The sequence below is a fragment of the Gigantopelta aegis genome, chromosome 5 (genome assembly GCF_016097555.1).
Source record: "Gigantopelta aegis isolate Gae_Host chromosome 5, Gae_host_genome, whole genome shotgun sequence".
Classification (NCBI taxonomy): Eukaryota; Metazoa; Mollusca; class Gastropoda; order Neomphalida; family Peltospiridae; genus Gigantopelta; species Gigantopelta aegis.
The window spans coordinates 20,627,063-20,649,579 of NC_054703.1; the positions used below are offsets into that span (position 1 = coordinate 20,627,063).

Below are 22,517 nucleotides of genomic sequence, written 5' to 3' on the forward strand. Positions count from 1 at the left end.
ATACAGCTTACACTTTGTGTCATCATCCCAAAATGAGACATTTCTACATACGTCAGTGTATATTTTGTCTGATGGCCTACACAGATCAGTCAGAGAACAAGGGAGATCACAATGCCGTCTGCTGTTACTGATATGAATTATGCGCCAACTGATGGACGTTCCAGTGATGGAACATCACAAGATGTTCCCGAGATGTCCTTTTATCAACAATGTGTTCAAACAGTAAACCTTTCAGACGCGAGTCTGCTGCATGTTACTCTTTTCGATTTTGTAAATAACCGTGTTGCCATGTGCCGTTGGCATATCCTTGTGGCCACACAACAGTCATTTAATTAAAATGATTACTGCAGGTGATCCCTGTGAATTTAAGTCTCACAATGATCCGAAAGTTTGAGAACTCGAACATGTGAATCAGATGAATGCATCTTGTGAACAGGGTTAAATTGTTCCTCAAAATGAACACATGCCTATGACGACTAAAGCAAATGGTTTCCGAGATATGTCTTCTTGTGAGATCCGGGGCAGGATGTAGCCCAGTGGTAAAGCGCTCGCTCGATGCGTGGTCGTCCTGGGATCGATCACCGTCGGTGGGCCCATTGGGTTATTTCTCGTTCCAACCAGTGCACCACAACTGGTATATCCAAGGCCGTGGTAGGTACTACCCTGTCTGTGTCATGGTGCATATAAAAGAACCCTTGCTGCTAATCGAAAAGAGTAGCCCATGAAGTGGCGACAGCAGATTTCTCTCTCAATATCTGTGTGGTTCTTAACCATAGGTCTGACACCATATAACCGTAAATAAAATGTGTTGAGTGTGTGGTTAAATAAAACATTTCTTTCTTTCTGTCTTGTGAGATCGTGACGAAATAAGACATTTCTACACACGTCTATATACTGTTTGTTCAATAGCCCATACAGATGAGTGAGATACCAAGGGAGTTCGACAAGGCCAGGGTATCACGATACCGCCATCTGTTACTGTTTTGGTCTATGCAGCTACCAAGGACGGGGTATCACGATGCCGTCGTCTATTACTGTTGTGTACTATACAGCTACCAAGGCCAGGGTATCACAACGTCGTCTGTTACTGGTGTGGACTATACAGCTACCAAGGCCAGGGTACCATAACGTCGTCTTTTAGTGGTGTGGACTATGTCCCTACCAAGGCCCGGGTATCACGATGCTGTCGTCTGTTACTGGTGTGGACTATACAACTACCAAGGCCCGGGTATCACGATGCTGTCGTCTGTTACTGGTGTAGACTATACAGCTACCAAGGCCCGGGTATCACGATGCTGTCGTCTGTTACTGGTGTAGACTATACAGCTACCAAGGCCCGGGTATCACGATGCTGTCCCCTGCGTGTGCTGTAACCTCACCGTGGTGCAGGGGTGTAACATTCTCTTTGAGAATGGCCAATACAGCACAAAATTGAAGTTTTGAGTAATATTCAGTATCCGTAAAATTCTGTGATATTTGTGTTTTTGCACAGTTCTTTACACTATTTTTGAATTTTTATATTGATGTTGATCATCACTTTATTTATTTGCATTACCATAGTTTGACACCCAATAGCCGATGTAAGGTGCTGGGGTGGTTATTCATTCGATGCTGTCATCTGTTACTGGTGTAGACTATACAGCTACCAAGGCCCGGGTATCACGATGCTGTTGTCTGTTAATGGTGTGGTGTGGTGCGGTGAAGTGCATCATTAAATCCAAAACATTTTCCTTCCTGTTACTGCTGTGAACTATGCAGATACCAAGGATGGGGTATCACGATGCCGTCGTCTATTACTGCTGTGGACTATGCAGATACTAAGGCAGGAATCACGATGCCATGGTCTGTTACTGTTGTGGATTATACAGTTTTCAAGGACAGGGTATCACAACGTTGTCTGTTACTGTTGTAGACTATGCAGCTGCCAAGACTGTTGTATCACGATGCCGCTATCTGTTACTGTTGTGAACTATGCAGCTACCAAGGCCTAGGTATCACGATGCCATCGTCTGTTAGTAGTGTGGACTATGTCCCTACCATGGCCATTGTCTCAAGATACAGCCATCTATTACTGTTGTGGTATATGCAGATACTAAGGCCGGAGAATCACGATGTCGTCTTCTTTTACTGGTGTGGACTATGTAGCTACCATTGGAAGACGATGGACGATCCGGCGATGGAACATTACAGGATGTTTCCGAGATGATCTTTTTATCAACAAAATGTTCACACATTAAATAACTGCGTGGCCATGTGCCCTTGTGGCTCTGGTTGTTGTTTGAGTGGTGTGGTAGCTTTTTTCTGTATCTAAACCTTTCTTAAGAGCTGGCATACATCAGCGACAGTAACACCACCTGTCAGCAGACACCAAAACTGCAGTTATGACTGGGTGAGAGGGGAGACACACTGGATCATCATGTTAGCTACATTACAGGACGATCCTTTATCAACAAAATGTTCGCACATTAAATATTACAGACACGTGTGCGTTGCCATCTGTTCCTTTCATCTTTGAAAATAACCACGTGGCCATGTGTCCTTGTAGCCCTGGTTGTTTCATGAGTGGTGTGGGAGCTTTTTTCTGTATCTAAACCTTTCTTCAGAGTTGGCTTACATCGATGACAGTAATACCACCAGGACTGCAGATGTATGCCTGGGTCAGAGAAGAGACACACAGGAGCATCATGGTAGCTCCCATATCCAGGGACAATTGGAGGTCCCAGTATTTTCACACAGCGGTTTCTATGATGTAAAATACATTATGAGCATTGACGTCATCCGATTGTTTACTGGCATTGACATTATTTGCCCTGGATGTATCATTATCAGCATTGACTTTATCCGAATGTTTACTGGCATTGACATTATTTGCCCTGGATGTATCATTATCAGCATTGACGCTGTTCGAATGTTTACTGGCATTGTCATTATTTGCCCTGGATGTATCATTATCAGCACTGATGTCATCCGAATGTTTACTGGCATTGTCATTATTTGCCCTGGATGTATCATTATTAGCAATGACGTTGTCCGAATGTTTACTGGCATTGTTATTATTTGCCCTGGATGTATCATTTACAGGTAGGCTGGTCCCAGTATTTGGGCAAATGTTACAGCTTTTTGAATATGGTTCAAATTCTGGATCACATACTGTAGCATTTTCATCAGTCTGAAATGTATGAGAGAGATATACAAGTGAGAGAGAGAGAGAGAGAGAGAGAGAGAGAGAGAGAGAGAGAGAGAGAGAGAGAGAGAGAGAGAGAGAGAGAGAGAGAGAGAGAGAGAAATTCACAGTAAAATTTGTCTTCTAATTCAATCTGCATCTAACGCAAAATGTTACGATAACTGCAAATTAAAATTTGCAAGGGAGAATTTGTAAATTTTAAGGCGAAAAAAAGAATCAAGCGTGAAATGATTTTCCAAGAGGCAAATGGCTTTCATCTGGTTCACTCATGTGAGAAATGTGATTCCCAATATTTCTAAAGTAGAAACAATCTCTAAAAAGTAAAACAAAACAAAACAAAACCAAAAAACAGCATAAACAAAAACAACACAAACTCTATACCATAGAGAAATATCGGTAATTTTTTCAGCATTTAATTCGAATTCAGACTAAAAAAATAATAATAATAATTAAAAAAAAAAAAAAAATTGTGCATATTATTTATGCACAAAAGTAGAACAAATTGCGTTTCAAATAAAGCTAAACAAATTACATTTGTCAACAGTCTTTCCTGCCATACAAGATCTATAATTTTAGTTTAAAACTAATATACAAACCTCACTAAATTCCTGCTCAATGGTGGTTGATTCTATGCCCTCATTGTGAAACAGTTGTTTCATTTCGGATGCGAGAACGGTATATTTGTGGATACTGTCACACCTGACATGCACGGAAGCCACGATATGGCTTCCAGCCAGCTGCCAGATATGTAGGTCATGCACTGCTCGAATGCCCTGTAGCTGCAGGAAATATACTGAAGATAAGCCATTTTGATACAAATATTTTTTTGGGATAAAATAATTTTATATGTCTACATATTTCTAATAGGGTTTAAATCATTCATTTAAATATTAACCAAAGAGCGTGTATCAAAATACTTACCTTTTTATTAGTATACAGTTGCAAGGACTGGATTTTAAAAAGTTAATAAATACTAGCATACATTTGCCAGCACTGGATTAAAACAATTTTTTTTTAGTATATTGTTTCCAGCACTGGATTAAAAATAATAAATACTAGAATAGGTTGTCAGCACTATCTTACAAAGAAAACTAAATACTAGTATATGGTTGCCAGCACTGGATAAGAACGATAACTAAACTTAACTGTCTGATATCTAGAAGAAAAATGAAGAAGTTTGTTTTGTTTAACAATACCACTAGAGCAGGGCTGGCCAAAGGTACGCGTCCGCTCGCCCCAGACGAGTAAACATTTGCTCGGACGAGTAAAATTTACAGTTAAATCGTCTGCAGGGCAAACGAAATTTCCGGACACAAACTGCCTGTTTATTCCTTTTGTACACTTGCGATTTTTTTTTTTTATTCTGTAGTCTGAAGGTTGTAATGTATCAATCATGTTTAAGGAGTAAACCGTAACTATTGCTTTGATTGGTAGATATATGTGACACTGGTTATTTGTGCAAATAATATAACAAATGCCCCATCAGTCCCACATTAGTGACATTTTGTACTTGTCATTAACTGGGGTGGCAATAAACATTTCTACTGACATTTTGTGCGGACCAGACGGTGGGTACTGTAAACTTCCTGTAAGTGCTTAAAACGATATATGACAGTAGAGTTTCTTCGAATAATTATCAATAGGAGGTACCACACTGTCAGTGTATATACTGGCCCGGTGGTTTGAAACGTTGTTTCCGTTAGTTTTATTAAGAATTGTTACTTTGGTCATCAATAGTAATTTATTTGGTCTAATGGAACCTATATAGCAATTTCCACAAAAAACAAACAAATTTGTTATTAATATTCAGGTTTGTCTGTTAATTAGCATATACTGGTACCAGTCTATAAGCATTCATAATGGATTACTTTTAGCACCATTTGAAATATCTGCTTGATAAAAAAAAAGCGCATTTAATGTTGGACATTACAAATGCACTATCTGGCAGGGTAGTGTCACATCCGATGGGTATGTGAGACAGAGAATTGTGTGGCCTTCTTCCCCAAGAGTAAAGGTTGAGAGGGCCCATCGGCTGGCCTACATGGCACAGAATAAATTACTTCCCACAGACATCGCTGTGTACCATGGGCTGGTCACCTGGTTTTGGAATCCAGACTTGCTAATAATAGTAGAAAAGAATGTAAACTGCAAGGCTTTTGTAACCACACTGTCTTCTGTGAGGTGAACTTCTTTTAAAATCAATGTTTTCTTTTACTATTCAATTTTTTGTGTTTGGTGCTTTGATGCAGTGCATGCCTTTCTGGTATGTTTGTTGCTGAATCTTATACAGTGCATACAGAGATTTTCTAGTTTAACATCTTTTTCTTTTATACTCAGTAGATTTCGTTTTAAGCCGGTGCCAAAGTTTGTACTCTTGCATTTTACAACTTTACTTCCAGGTGAGAAGTTGCAACCCATACGCTGTGACAGCTGTATTACAGATTCAGCGGGCCCATTGTTGATGTTGTGTACTGCGCTGTGAGCTTTGCCGGCAAAAGTTCTAGATAATGTTGTGTGTCTCGTAAAGAATGTCTTAGGCATCTGTTTACTGCCTCACACTTTTGTGTGTTTGTGTTGAATTTGGTGTGTTGCAGTATCTTTGGGCCTAGGCGGTAGTCGACACATGCTCTTAAAGTGTTAGTGTTTTCTTCTGTAGTGGCAATTTGAAAGTTATTATTTAGGAAACAACTCTTAGCGATCCAGTTGTGAGTATTATTTCTACAGACATGTGAGTATCTTTTCACTTGTTGTGTAACCCCTGATAGCAGGATACAATGGCCTCGCGAGTGTAGGATATTGCACACATGAATTTAGAAATATTTCCCGCATGCATTTTAAAGGCTTAATCATATTCAGCCCAACATCTCATGGCAATGTGATTGGAAAACCTAGATTGTAATTTAACTCTCTCTCTGTTTTTGTTCTACCTGGCATCATTGTTTTTACTGAATTAGAATTTTTGACAAATGTTCTTTGCTTGTCAAGAAGAAAATGCAGTTCGGTGTTGGTGACATTTTCCTGATACAGTTCAGTGGCAGCTTTGAAACCCTTTGTGTCCGGATCTATCGTCAGGTATTGTACTTGTAAATTGTTCTTATTTTTAATTTGTAGCAAACAATCTTTAGCCCATTCTTTTTCATTTCCTATCGACATTGCCGCCACATTGGAGGTTGATAATGGTGGATTGTGTACCCCTGACTTTGTTAATTACTTTAAGTTCCTCCCGTTTGGCATACGTCCTCTTGATTTACTTGTGTGATTGTGTCAGCTACTTCATTGCTATTTTTCTGACAGCCCTTATGTGAAGGTGGTGGGATATTTAAGCAACCTAAAGTTGGTCGTACTTATTGGCATTTTTCTGAGGCCTACTTGTACTGTGACATTAGGTTGTGTTTGTCGTCTGCCCCTGCACCTCCGTGTGTGTGTCTGTGTTTCTGTGTACTGGATTAAATGTTCGTGACTTGTACATGCATGATGTGCAGTGGACCTGCTGGCGGGTGCAGACACCTTTTTGCTCTTCTGCGACAAAGTTGAATTCTACTCGACCTGAATTGCAGTTGGGAACGGCATGGGCATGTTTTCTCCAAACCCTGTTCATCATGTCCTCCAGCTTGCCCATGTGAATCAGCCTGTAGGAGTCTGCCTCAGGCCTGTTAATCAAAGGTACCCTCGTTTAACTTCAGTGTAAGTAACCACTATTACTGTATTCCCTACACTTTTATGCATTTATTCTCATGAAGATTATCTCCCCTTACACTTGTAGTGTGTATTTCGTATAGTGCAACATTCCTACTCTTTGATGTTTTATCATAGTTTGATACTTGCAGATGTAAATTTCGTGCAGACACTTATCCATTTAATCTGAAATTGGTGATGTCAAGCCCATAAAACCTCAGCGATTTATACTTAGGCCAGATAACGTGGTCTTTTTAATAATTGTAGTTAATTTTTGGTGAAAATAGCCCTCAAAGGGTTTTAATATGCTACATGTATGTTCAGTGAGTGATTTTATTTTCTGTAATCAATGTGTCATGCAGTGGTAATTGTTTACCTTGCACCAGCCGGAGCCACAGAACACAGTTCCAGCTGTGTTGGGGTATTCTGAAGTCCACGCAAAAGCCGACTTGTGTCACCTGTACACCTTGAGCACTGGTATGTAAGACCCTTTCAGTCACTGACTTTGTAAGTCTGACTGTCTCTCTCACTTTTGATGTGGTTCACCCCCTTGTGACTGGTCTTCTGTTCTTGTGGTATGAAACATGTCCTTTTTTAAAACCAAATTGTATTGATTTTTTCACTGCTGGCATTGCAATAAATGTGTAATGGTTTGCTTAAAACTATGATGATTGTCAGTCTGAGTTCAGAAATTAAATGACAAACTTTGCTGATGCATGGATAGTAATATTAAATGAAGGCAATTTATTTCCATGTGTTGATACATGCAAACATATTTGTTACCCCCCAAATTAGCCAGATTTCGTAATGTCGACACCTTGTCACTTAATTTTTGACTCATTCTCCCTGTGTATATTGTAAACTTTGCCACAATGGACATTAGTCTTTCACTGCTTCCAATGATTAATTAGGTACTAGTTACAGCTGCCTCATCAGTAGTTTGGTCACTAATTGGGTGCAACTTTGATGTTATGAGGATTATTTTCCTGATTTCTGTGGTTCACTCAGTACATAGCATCTCCATGTAAACCCCTGCGCGTGCTGTAACCTCACCGTGGTGCAGGGGTGTAACATTCTCTTTGAGAATGGCCAGTACAGCACAAATCCCCTTGTTGTCTTCGAGATACAATTGAAATTTTGAGTAAAATTCAGTATCTATCTGTGATATTTGTATTTTTGCACAGTTCTTTACACTGTTTTTATTTAAATTTTAAATTTTTATATTGATGTTGATGATCACTTTATTTGTTTGCATTACCATAGTTTGACACCCAATAGCCGATGTAGTTTTCGTGCTTGGGTGTCGTTAAAAATTCATTCATTCATTCATTTACTCCGTGTAAACTTCTTCTAGTGTGGGGTATTCTGAATAGCTCAGTTTGGAGTATGTACCCTATACAGTATACAAACCCACATGGGTGTTATATTATCCAGGTGTGCTACATACCAGACAAGGATAAAATATAATGTACCTCATTCCCATGTATATTTATTATGCTGTGGATCCATTTTGGTAGGTACTATTGAAGACGCTGCTCTGTAGTTCCACTTACTCTGCTGGCAGTATTTTTTCATACTGGGGTACACAAGAAAATAACCTTCTCAAAAATATGTGATTGGACACCTTTTGAAATTTAAACTTTTTCAATATAGGTTTTAATGTATCAATCATGTGATTGTCAGGTTCGAAGTAATAAATACTAGAATAGGTTGTCAACACTATATTACAAAGAAAACTAAATACTAGTATATGGTTGCCAGCACTGGATAAGAAAAATAACTAAACTTAACTGTCTGATATCTAGAAGAAAAATGAAGAAGTTTGTTTTGTTTAACGACACCATTAGAGCAAGGCTGGCCAAAAGTAGAGTTAAACTGTCTGCCGGGCAACCGACATTTCCGGACACAAACTGCCTGTTTGTTCTTTGTTTTTTTAAATTCTGTAGTCTGAAGGTTGTAATGTACCAATTATGTGATTGTCAGGTCAGAGTTCAAATGTTTAAGGAGTAAACCGTAACTATGACTGTGATTGGTGGATATATGTGACACTGGTTATTTGTGCAAATAATATGACAAATGCCCCATCAGTTCCACATGTTTTATTACCTGAACAATTATTACACTAGTGACATTTTGTAATTGTCAATAACTGGGGTGGCAATAACAATGTCTACTGGCATTTTGTAAGTGCTTAAAACGATACGTTACAGTAGGGTTTCTTCAAATAATTATCAATGGGAGGTACCACACTGTCAGTGTATATACTGGTCTGGTGGTTTGGAACGTTGCTTCTGTTAGTTTTATTAAGAATTGTTACTATGGTCGTCAACAGGCATTTATTTGGTCTAATGAAACCTGAAGCACGCGTCGCCCGTCATTTCAAGCCATGATTATTATATCAAGTAACATATTTGACCGTAAGTAGGCACACGTCTTTGAATAAGCCCCCCCCCCCCCCCCCCCTCATTTGTGAAGGCATTTAAGAAATTAGGCCTTTATTCATAAATCATGGTATTGAGGTAAATTGCCAAAAACGTTGAAGGATCGCGAAAAAACCCTGTTTAGAACGTTACGATCTAGCATGTTACTAAAATGGATAAGTGGACTCTTTGTAAAGTTAGTTTTTGCTTTATCTATGTGAGCTCGCGCACCACGTGACGTAAACGAGGTTAGGGAATTCCACCGCACGGTCGGTTTTTCGCTAATGTATATAGTAGCGTTTCGTATTACGAAATTAGGTTGTCCATTTGCAAATTTTCGCATTTGTTTACCAATTAAAATGATATATTAAATGTACACGTGATTAACATTTAATTGACTAAATGTTAAAGAATAGTGAGTAGCATGTGTGAAGGCAGGCAAATTTGTAACGGAATCTAAGCAGTCTCCAACTGAGTCTGTGTGTCGGACTCAAATGGAGAGCGCCAAACGCCAAAATTTCTAATTAAAACAGGGTATACTCCCCCTGAACATTTCGAAAATTAAATGTCCTGAAAAGCAATGTCCTAAATTCTACAAGTAAAATTCATCCTGAAAAATAGAGTATTTATATATACTCTTCAAAAGAAGAAACGCAAAACCACATTGTCGTAACATTTGGAGAATTGATTTAATTATTGAATGGTGAGTCCGATAATTACCAAATGTTGCAGGATTGTTCACAATTCACTCTAGTCCATTGTGAGTAAGTGATAGGACACACCACCAAGGTCAAGGTCATATGGAGTCAATACCGGGTGTGGCCTCCGCGTGTGTTGACAACTGCCTGGCACCGCCTGCCCATTGAAGCAACCAGAGTACGATGACGTCCCGGGGGATGGTGGCCCACTCGGCCTGCAAGGCTGCTGCCAGCTCGGGCAGGGTCTGGGGCTGTGGTTGTCGCTGTCAGAGGCGTCGGTCCAACTCGTCCCATAGATGCTCAATTGGGTTCAAATCCGGTGATATCGATGGCCAAGGAAGGACATTAATGTTGTTGTTCTGTAGGAAAGCCGTTGTGAGACGTGCTGTGTGAGGCCTGGCGTTGTCATGTTGGAACACTGCGTTGGCGTTGGCCATAACTGGAACGATCTGTGGCCGGAGGATCTGGTCAGTGTAGCCCTGTGCATTCAGGTTGCCCTGCACGTGGACCAGGTCAGTTCTGCCAGTGTGTGAGATGGCTGCCCACACCATGACACTACCCCCGCCGAATCTGTCCACTTCCTGCACGCAGTTTGCCGCATAACGTTCACCACGACGCCTATACACACGACATCTTCCATCATGACGTCGGAGCAGAAATCGGGACTCGTCACTGAACCACACCTGTCTCCATCGCAGTTGAGGCCATTGTCGATGAATCTGGCACCACTGCAGTCGGAGTCGACGGTGTTGTGGTGTTAAGATGACACCTCGAACTGGACGTCTGGTACGAATTCCTACCTCACGTAGGCGGTTCCGTACGGTCTGGTCGGATATCCTGCGCAAACCTGGTATTGCTGCGGCTGTGGAGGTGGCAGTAGTCAATCGTTCCCGAAGGTGGCGTACCCGGATGTAGCGGTCCTGCCCGGGGGTAGTGACCCGTGGTCGACCGGATCTAGGGAGGTCACGTGTTGATCCATGTTGCTGGTAACGGTCCCACAGTCTGGAGATGGTGCTTGGGGACACATGAAATGCCCTGGCAACGGCCGTTCTGGATTCGCCTGCGTCTAGTCGGCCGATGGCATTGTTTCTCTGCGGTTCACTGAGACGTGGCATGTCCTGGATTGTCAACTGTCGGCCAGATACAGAGGCCAGGCAAGCGAACACCCTGCACTTTTATACTGTCGGTGTTCATGTTGCACGTGCAGACAACGCACGTGCAGTGGTGACATGGTTTGCACGTGGCTGCGTTTTTGCGAATATTCACATTTTGGAACTTTATTGTACAGTAGCTGCGTTTTATCGAATGTAACCGTGGGAATGTGTTTGGGACATGCAATGACCTTATATTCACAAAGCATGAACCGGTAGGAAACATAAAATCGGAGTTATAACCCATTTGTACCCTTTTGCGTTTCTTTTTTTGAAGAGTATATATTAATGTTTTACAAAACAAATCTCTTTGAAACACTCGTCTGTTATCACCCCCAAAACTCCCCTCCCCCCCCCCCCCCCCCCCACCCCACCCCTGCTTACGTTTTGGGACAAGTTAATTCTTTTGTGGGCAAGTGAAATTTGAAAGTGACTTGCCCGGCGGCAACTGAACATTTTAGGATATGGCCAGCCCTGCAATAGAGCACATTATTTATTAATCATCGGCTATTGGATGTCAAATATTTGTTTCATTCTGACATATAGTTTTAGACAGGAAACCCTCAACATTTTTCCATTAATAGCAAGGGGTCCTTTATATGCATCATCCTACAGGATGACACATACCACGGCCTATGATATACCAATCGTGGTGCACTTACTGGAACCAAAAATAGCCCAATGGGCCCACCGACGGGGATCGATCCCAGACCGACCGCGCATCGAGTGAGCGTTTCCCACTGGGCCAAGTCCCGCCCCAGAAGCATAATAACTCCTCTACTGCACTAGGTTTCGCCTGAACGTGAATTTGTACTCATTTTGGCGAGACGTAGCCCAGTGGAAAAGCGCTCGTTTGATGCGCGGTCGGTCTGGGATCGATCCCCGTCGGTGGGTCCATTGGGTTATTTTTCGCTCCAGCCAGTGCACCACGACTGGTACACCAAAGGTTGTGGTATGTGCTATCCTGTCTATGGGATGGTGCATATAAAAGATCCCTTGCTGTTAATCGAAAAGAGTAGCCCATTAATATCATTATCGCTACCCAATTGCCCAAAGCTACAAACCTTTTCCAACTTGCCTCGAATTCGATCTGTTTGAATGTGCGATGGCACACTTTGAAGTAGAATGAACGATGACTCTTTAACTGAAATTAAATAATAATGTCAAAATAAATAAGGGGAAAAATAAAACTCCATATTATGAAAGCATAATAAGAAAACAAAAACGACTTCTGCTGGTGGACTATTACTGCTAGTACCCGGGTGCGTCATTATCCCCGTTACAGTTTAATAATTGCTTTATATTATTAATACCATACCAAACAAGGCGCTGGCAATAAAAAAAATTTAAAAAAAAAAAAAAAAAAAAAAAAATAATAATACAAAAAATAAACCAGAAAAATAAAAATTAATAATAATACCATACTGTTACATTTGTATCGAATCAAGTGTTTGACAGTCTTAGCAAGGCCTACGATTAATCATACTTCCATTTTGCGGGATGGGGGGGGGGGGGGCGTAGCCCAGTGGTAAAGTGCTCGCCTAATGCGCGATCCCCGTCAGGGGGCCCATTGGGCTATTTCTCATTCCAACCAATGCTCCACAACTGGTGTAACGAAAGCCGTGGTATTACTATCTTGTCTGTGGGATGGTGCATATAAAATATCCCTTGCTGCTAATCGGAAAGAGTTTCCCATGAAGTGGCAACAGCGGGTTTCCTCTCTCAATATCTGTGTGGTCCTTAATCATATGTCCAACGCCATATTACCGTAAATAAAATGTTTTGGGTGCGTCGTTAAATAAAACATTTCCTTCCTTTCCTACGATTCTGCGGATGTTACGGTGGCCGAGTGGTTACGGTAACGGGCTGTCGGATGCCACTCGTATCGGTGCAGTATGTTCGAATCGTGCCACTTGACACTTTGTGTTTTAAAGGGACATTCCTGAGTTTGTTGCATTGTAAGATGTTTCAGAAAAATAAAATATTTCTACGATTAAACTTACATATTAAATATATTTTCTTGTTTAGAATATCAGTGTCTGTATATTCAATGTGTTTCTGGTTGTCGTAATATTTGTAAGAAGCCCACACTGGATTTTGTCTTCAAATAATTTAGTACGTACGAACAAATATAGTTTAGGAAATAAAATGAAATTTAACCTAGTACAAATAGTAGAACGATCAAAAACACGTTTAATATACAGCCACTAATATTTTATTCAGAAGAATATATTTGATATGTAATTACAATCGTTAAAAAGTCTTTGTTAGTCGATAACATCTTAAAAATTCAGCAAACTCAGGAATGTCCCTTTAAGATATTATAATCAGGTCTTATGTCGATGTTATTTGAAGATATTTGTAAAAGGAAGGAAATGTTTTATTTAACGACGCACTCAACACATCTGTATTTACGGTTATATGGCGTCAGACATATGGTTAATGACCACACAGATATAGAAAGGAAACCCACTGTCGCCACTTTATTGGCTACGCTTTTCGATTAGCAGCAAGGTATCTTTTATATGCACCATCCCACAGACAGGATAGTACATACCACGGCCTTTATTACACCAGTTGTGGAGGACTGCCTGGAACAAGAAATAGCTCAATGAGGCCACCGATGGGGATCGATACTAAACCGATCGTGTATCTAGCGAGCGCTTTACCACTGGGCTACGTCCTGCCCCGTTTGTAAATGGAGTGGAATGGTAAAGAATAACCATAATATGTATGAATCCAGGTATTTAGACTGCACGAAAGTCAAAGCAATAAAAGTTGTTCAAACTCAAATTAAGTACAAACATGCTGACTTCGAAATATGTCAGGGCAAAAGCAGTGCAATGTTAAGCTACAGATCAAAGCAACTTGAAATACATTTCTGAACATCGTCTACTCTTGGGAAGCTGTTAACAAAGCAATCTGAGAGTACTGCTAAAGCAATACATGTCCCCTACCGGGCCCTTCGTATCTCATAAATTCAAGGGTCATAACTCTTTAAAAAACAAAATTGGTAAATCGCCATGAAAGTCAAAACTTCATCTGTACAAAAACACAATAAAGCTATACACAAAATTTCAGCAAACAAAAAAGTCAGGAAAATGTTTTTTCGTATCTTTTAAATTCAAGGGCCATATCTTTAATAAAAATGGGTAAATCGCCATGACTGTCAAACTTACTTGCGATTTACTGATAAAAAAAAACGTCAACTTTCAAATTTCATTTCTGATCCCAATCGTCCTTCAAGATCTTTGGTGGTAAAAACCCCCACTGTAATACTGAACTACTGGTTGTAATGTTTGCCCAATTAATTTACTAGTATCATATAACTATTACAGTTTTGGCTATTGTAAATTCTTATTAGAGTTCCCCTACGTTTTTTGAAGAGTATATATTGCACTAAACCAGGTCGTTGCACAAAACTGTCAACTTACTTATATGTAAATCCCTGGAATCAAGCCTCAAGACAAGTCTTAGACACAACATACAAGCAAATATATTCGGTTCAGAAATAAATAAAACTGTAATACATACCATTGTAAGAAAACGACGCTTATAGCGTTATGGCCGACATTTTAGTTTTATGGACTGGTGTAGACTTCCTATATGAGATAACTCTGATTATTTTCTTGTTACTCTCTCTGACCTCACTAGAGGAAGACATGTTTTATTTAACGACGCACTCAACACAGTTTATTTACGGTTATATGGCGTCAGACATATGGTTAAGAACCACACATTTATTGAGAGAGGAAACCCGCTGTCGCCACTTCATGGGCTACTCTTTCCGATTAGCAGCAAGGGGTCTTTTATATGCACCATCCCACAGAAAGGGTAGTACATACCACGGTCTTTTATATACCAGTCGTGGTGCACTGGCTGGAACAAGAAACAGGCCCACCGACGGCTCTGACCTCTGAAGATCGGCAATAGAACGGGTTTTCGTTGGCGCTAACAACATACATGTACATGTGCACTATTGCGAACATACATTATATAAGCATTTATTTTTAGTCCAAAATTGAGAATATTTCCGTCTCTGTTTTTAGCTGGCAGGCATGGGAGTGAGTGCTCCGCAAGGCTCAATGGGTAGGTGTAAACCACTTGCACCGACCATAGATCCATAACTGGTTCAACAAAGGGCCATGGTTTGTGCTATCCTGCCTGTGGGAAGCGCAAATAAAAGATCCCTTGCTGCTAATCGGAAGAGTAGCCCATGTAGTGGCGACAGCGGGTTTCCTCTCAAAATCTGTGTGGTCCTTAACCATATGTCTGACGCCATATAACCGTAAATAAAATGTATTGAGTGCGTCGTTAAATAAAACATTTCTTTCTGTTTTTAGCTATATGACCACATCTGGCTGTAGTACCGGTCCGAACAGCTGGTTCAGGAACCCTTTCACAGCCACCAGCTCTTCCGCTATACACCCATGAATCAAAAAGTCAATTTACAATATTACAAAATAACATCCATGGGCAAAATCCAGCCAGAAGGCTTATCACTGAAAACATTTTTTAATTCTTCCCCAATTTCTAGAAGTGAATATGTGAAGCACAACATATTTTACAATTAGGAACTACAGTGGACCGTGATGAATGAACGCTCACCCAGAAGTCACCTGTGTAGTGAGACCTCTGTAGTGAAATGAATACAATAGAGTTATCTTGTATTAAGACTACACCAGTGAATAAAACTAAAATGGCGTCTTTTTCTCACTATGGTATGTATTACAGTTTTATTTATTTCTGAACACAAAATGTATTTTGTTGTTATTTCCAAAACACTTTTACAATTTATTTCTGACATCAAACCAAACTGAAATTATTTACCAAAAAAGGGCATTTTTGTAGGATGGGCCGAGCTAAATTTACAAATGTTTAGTGGTTTTCTTGTCTTGTAATTTATATTTTATCTTATTTAATAAACACCTGTCTAACTGATAGATACTCACAAAGTGGAATCGTAGAAAACAATATTATTCCAACCAGGATAAGACTGAAAACAGAATTTTAAAACGGGTCAATTAAGGAATAAAGGTCGGATACTGCAATTGGCTGTAAGTTTAAGGTTGCACATAGCTTTAAAAAGGCGGCTCCCATTCAGAATAATATATGCAAAGTATCAACCGAAACCATCCCAAGTTCAGCCAGCAAATGTTTCCCTATTTGATCGGTTTCCGACGTGGCCACTTGGTTTACCATGAAGCGCATAAACCAGTCTAGCGGACTTTTTTCTGCTTGGTCAGGCTGTCCATATAAAAAGATTTCGACGAAGAAAATATAATACAAAACCTGGAAATCCGAAAACACTGTACAGGTGATACCGGCCTCGGTGGTGTCGTGGTTAAGCCATTGGGCAAAAAGCTAGTAGGTACTGGGTTCGCAGCCCTGTATCGGTTCCCACCCAGAGCGAATTTAACAAATGAATGTGTAGGTGTAAAACAACTACACCCCTTTTTCTTTCACAAACCACTAGCAACTAACAACTAATCCACCGTTCCTAGTCAGACAGGTCTGATAGCTGAGGTGTGTGCCCAGGACAGGATGCTTGAATCTTAATTGGATATAAGCACGAAAGTAAGTTAAAATGAAATTGAGCCAAAAACAAAAAGAGAATGAAACAAACGTTTTCATATTTTTTTAAAACACACATACCTTTGAGAAGTCTAATTTTATTGGCATTACCCTTTTTCAATATCACACACTCTTATTTCTTTTTATTGTAACAGTATCAAAATGTTCAGTTATATCATTTAATATTACCTGCAATAATAATACAAAGTGAACTATTCTCTGTTTTCTAATTTAATGTTTAACCTCTTTTCCTTCTATCTCTCTTCCTATTCTGTCAACCTTAGAAATATTTATATTTTCATGTACGCATTACTAGTGTAATATACTATATACTGTAAGGTAGTAATAGCAGCCTCCCCCCCCCCCCCCCCCCCCCCCAAACAGACACACAACCGTGACACTGCCAAATCTGTTGCTAGGGTTAATACACTTTACAAAATAAATGTGTTCCAAATGTGTTACAAGTTTGTAGATGAATAAAACTTTCGATCAGTTTTCACAAGTTGAAACTAGTGTCGGCAATTATACGTGACTCACCTTAAGGCCGGATCAACGTAATACCTCCAGTCGTCTTCGACTAGCCAGATCACCAGGGCACTGATGATGACTATGACGGATCCCAGTGCGTCTCCCAGAACGTGTAAAAACACACCTCTCATATTCAGATGTCCTTCTGATTCTGAAACATATAATCATTGTAATGAATATGTTTTATTATATACCTGTATGTGTAAATAATTTACTTATACAAGTTTCAATGCTGGAAACCTATGTGGTATATGAGCATGTTAAAACATTACGCACATACAAGTTTCATTTGAAGAACACTTAAGCGTACAAGAGAGGAAGGAAATGTTTTATTTAACGACGCACTAAACACATTTTATTTACGGTTATATGGCGTCAGACATATGGTTAAGGGCCACACAGATATTGAGAGAGGAAACCCGCTGTCGCCACTTCATGGGCTACTCTTTTTCGATTAGCAGCAAGGGATCTTTTATATGCACCATCCCACAGACAGGGTAGTACATACCACGGCCTTTGATATACCAGTCGTGGTGCACTGGCTAGAACGAGAAATAGTCCAATGGGCCCATCGGCGGGGATCGATCCCAGACCTACCGCGCATCGAGCGAGCGCTTTACCACTGGGCTACGTCCTGCCTCTACAAGAGAGGAGACGGGGAACAGCTGAGAAATTCGCCGTGATGTTTAAAACCAAGGGGCTGTCACTTTAAAAAAAAAAAAAAAATTAACTTGCTAAATATAGATAGATAGATTGATAGATAGATAGATAGATAACTACTTTAACGCGGTCATATATACCACTAGGGTTTCGAAAACAAGATCGGTGGCCTGACTCGGGATGGGGGGGAGGGGGAGGGTAGAGTTGAAAATGGGCAGAATTTTTAAAATAGCAATTAGTAAAAAAAAGTTAATAGAATAAAAAAAAAAAAAAAAATTAAAGTTACAAGCCAAAAATAAAAAAAACTGCTCGGCCGAATATTTATATAATTTGGACATTTTAGCCAAAGTCCAAAAATAAATAAGAGAAAGAAGAGATTGGACTGCTCGACATAAATTTTGAACGCAGATCTAAAAGTTTAAAAGTATCGATATGTCCACGCGAGTGGCCTCGTTAAGGCCGTTTGGGTGCACAGCTTAAAGGGACGAGATGGGTTGCATCCCGTCAAGAAAACCCCTAGATTAACAGTCATTAGACGTTGAAGGTGTAGTGCCGTGCTGAAATACAGATCTTGAGAACCCGGATCCGTCTGAATGAGAGAGAGAGTATCTGACTAGGGTATAGTCCAGTCGTCATGGGTTGCTATAGTGGTGCGGACGTGCCCGACTCCGGAGGATACGAGATGGTATCACTATAACGAGAAATAGCCCAATGGGCATCGAGCGAGCGCTTTACCACTGGGCTACGTCCTTCCCCTACAAGAGAGGAGATGGGGAACAGCTGAAAAATTCGCCGTGATGTTTAAAATCAAGCGTCTGTCACTTAAAAAACAAAACAAAATATTTAAAAAATTTAACTTGCTAAATATACCTAATTTTTGGGATCCTTTTTCTAGAGAAATATCATCTCCATCCTCGATGTTTATCATGGTATCAGACTGTCTGCCGTCAGCAGTGTCGTGGGCGTCGTGGGCGTCGCCGTGACTCGGCACCCTGTCACCAAGGGAACGTATGTCTTCTATGTGACCACCACCACTAACAGAATGATCTGCAAGGCAAGGGTTCCATTTGCGTATTAAAACCAACAAAACAACAGGAAACAGCAACAAAACAAGAATAATACAATCAAAAACCCTGCTACAGTTGTGGTGCACTGGCTGGAACGAGAAATAGCCCAATGGGCCCACCGATGGGGGTCGATCCCAGACGGACCAAGTAATACGTTAGAATACGTTACACCAGATTTTTGGGTCATTCCATCCACGTTTTTTCGGACGCATGTATGTACGTATGTATGTATGGACTTGTTTTGATGTATGAATACTAGTATCTATATATTGTATTTATGTCGGGTTTAACTATTACATACATAGATATTAAAATTGGCGCTGGGAATAATTAAATCATTTCTCGCCTCACAAATTGTCTCATGCCGATGCTGGGACTCGAACCTGTGGCACTGAATCACCTACAACTTGCAGACTTGCAACGATACGTTCTGAGCAATTGAGTCATCCTTGTAGGCCTATACAACCACAGGTATCATGTCTGCGGGGTGGAATGATTGAATGAATGATTGACAGCCCAGCACGAAAAATACATCGGCTATTGGGTGTCAAACTATAGCAATGCAAACAAATAAAGTGATGATCAACATCAATATAAAAATTCAAGATTCAAATAAAAACAGTGTAAAGAACTGTGCAAAAATACAAATATCACAGATAGATACTGACTTTTACTCAAAATTTCAATTGTATCTCGAAGACAACAAGGGGATTTGTGCTGTATTGGCCATTCTTAAAGGCATATTGTCTGGTCTGACAAAGTATTACCTAAACAAAAATAATTTGATTTGTCCCTAAATGTACTTCAACCATCTTCATAACCACCATACTCCATTTATTAATGATATTTTGTAAAAATAATTTAATTATGGCAATAGTCCATAATTCAAAAACTAAAATTGCCGAGAGGGTTGACATGGATTTCACTCCATCATGATTCAGTTAAGGTGATGCAATAGCTAGATTTGGTTTCCAACAATTAATGTAATTTTTATTTATTATCCATTTTTAGACAAATAAGGTCCTTAAATCCGTGACTATGCCTTCAAAGAGAATGTCTTGTCTTCTCTTTTTCTTTTTCTTTCGAAAATCTCACGGTTTTTCTCTTCTGATAAAAATCCATTGTAGTTAAAACAATTTCTGTTCTTGCTCTGTCGAATTCTCGGCCAATCCGGCCAGAAATAACAAACAAAGTGAGAGGACTGGACACAACAATCTATATTTATAGCAGATCAATGCCAAATAAGGTTATCGCAACCAGTATCTCGCATTGTCGTTGAGAGTTTCCACGCGTGACGTAGAGGTGAAAATTCCCTGACGTCACCTGTCAAATATTGCTTTCTACACAAAAGATCGACCACTTTATTTGCTTTGCACTTGATTATGTATGAATAGGTCAATCTCCAGGTTTTTATTGAAATCTCCAGATATTGGGGCTTCAGTGTCCAGGTTTCCAGTGCCTCGAGGTTGAGAGGTCTGAATATGGCATATTTTACCGTAATTTCGCTTGAAATCCATATTTCGTAAAAGGTACAACGTTTTAATCACAAGATTCACATTCAAGTGCATTAGTAATGTTCAAACAAAAACATTTCATGAGCAATTTTGCACTGGAATTTTTCTAGCATTCTTAGGTCTCACTACAGATCATCTCCGGGTGAGAGTTCATCGATCACGGTCCACTATAGTTCCTAATTGTGACACATGTTATGGTTCACATATTCACTTCTAGGAAATGGTGAAGAATTAAAACAATATGTATGTTTAATGGTAAGCCTTTTGACTGTATTTTGCCCATGTTATTTTGTAATATTGTGCATCGACCTTTTGGGACATGGGTGTATAGCGCAAGACACAGCCGGAGTGAATCGGTTAATGAACCACCTGTTCGGACTGGTACTACAGCCAGATGCGTTATAAAGCAAAAAACTGAGACGGAAATGTTCTCAATTTTGGAGTTAAAATAAATGCTTATATAATGTATGTTCGCAATGGTGTATGTTGTTAGTGTCAACGAGAACCCGTTCTATTGGCAATCTTCGTTTGAAGTTGGGCAATTTAACATGGGTTTCAATGGCAGATGGCATCTGTGTAGTGAGACTTTAAAACAAAAACGTCGTGTTCCCAGTTGATAGTTATTGTAAGGAGGTGCAAAGTGACGTCATTGGAATATTGACGTCATTCAAATTCTAAATTAGCTATATTATTACATTGGCAGAAAATGGGCAGAATTTAGAAAATAGCAATTAGTAAAAAAGTTAATAGAATAAATAAAAATAAATAAAAAGGTTACAAGCCAAAAATAAAAAAGAATTGACTTCTCGGCCGAATATTTATATAATTTGGAGCATTTTAGAAGGACAGTCCAAAATTAAATAAGAGAAAGAAGAGAGGATCGGACTATTTAATAATATTTTTAAAAAGAAGTAATTTCGATATGTCCATGCGAGTGGCCTCGTTAAGGCCGTTTGGGTGCACAGCTTAAAGGGACGAGATGGGTTGAATCCCGTCAAGAAAACCCCTAGATTGACAGTCGATAGGCGTTGAAGGTGTAGTGCTGTGCTGAAATACAGATCTTGAGAAGCCGGATCCGTCTGAACGAGAGAGAGTATCAGATTAGGGTATAGTCCAGTCGTCTTGGGTTGGTATAGTGGTGCGGACGGGTCCAACTCCGGAGGATACGAGATGGTATTACTATAAAGCAAGGTAAAGTCTAGAAAAAGAGTAGTAGGGGCCGACCCTGCTTCCTATTTCTTCTTAGAGTGGGGCGGTCAATCTTCCAGTGCAGCTAGGACAGGCTCGGACAGGTAGAGACTAAACGCGAACAACCGTGGTTCTGCAGAATGGCCGTCATACGAGTCACGAAAAAAACAAGTCGACAGTCAGACGGAGAAATGACGTGGAGAAAAGGAATCCCAGTAGAAAACTTCATTTCGCTGACAAAAACAACGAAATGAAGGACCCCCAAGTCGAGCACACGAAAGCACGTGCAGTGTGCACAAGCGAAACAAACACGTCTTACCCAATCTAATTAAAATTAGCTCCACTATTACATGTGGATCTAACACCAGCCAGTTGGAGCTCATGTCCACCAATCAAAACCTTACTTGCAGAATCCTACCAGTGATTTAAAAATAATTTCAAAACATTCCGAATTATCCTGAGGGTATACGATATGTTTCATGTGAATTACGAATGCCTTATTTAGACCAGTAGAACTAATTTTAATCGGATTGCTAACAACACTGCGTAGTCCACAATGTCCAGGTATCATTTCGTCTGTAAATAATAATTTAAATATTGACCAATCACACTTAGCCTTTTATAACGTTATTTGGGAGCATACAAATTCAAAAAATATCGGGAGAGTCTATTTTAGTGGCCGCAGTACAGCGAACCATACCAATACGTACGGGTGGGTTATCAGTCTTCTATTTTACATTTAAAATTATTTATTTATTTAAAAAAAAAAAAAAACTAAGTAAATCGGTCTTCAGTTTTACATTACAAATTATTTATTTTATAAAATAAAACATGTTTTAAGGCATTCGTAATTCACAC

At 39.8% G+C, this 22,517-nt stretch overlaps 1 protein-coding gene across 1 annotated transcript in view; it reads right to left on the reverse strand.

Moving 5' to 3' along the window:
- Positions 1-2,599: 2,599 nt before the first annotated feature.
- Positions 2,600-22,517, reverse strand: part of LOC121372997 (zinc/cadmium resistance protein-like) — a 30,013-nt gene continuing 10,095 nt past the window's right edge. The window contains exons 3-8 of the mRNA XM_041499437.1: positions 18,761-18,937; positions 17,240-17,381; positions 16,081-16,124; positions 12,193-12,272; positions 3,781-3,963; positions 2,600-2,653 (exon numbers count right to left, since the gene is read on the reverse strand). Coding sequence (XP_041355371.1) covers positions 2,600-2,653; positions 3,781-3,963; positions 12,193-12,272; positions 16,081-16,124; positions 17,240-17,381; positions 18,761-18,937 — 680 coding nt within the window. The remainder of the gene's footprint in view (positions 2,654-3,780; positions 3,964-12,192; positions 12,273-16,080; positions 16,125-17,239; positions 17,382-18,760; positions 18,938-22,517) is intronic.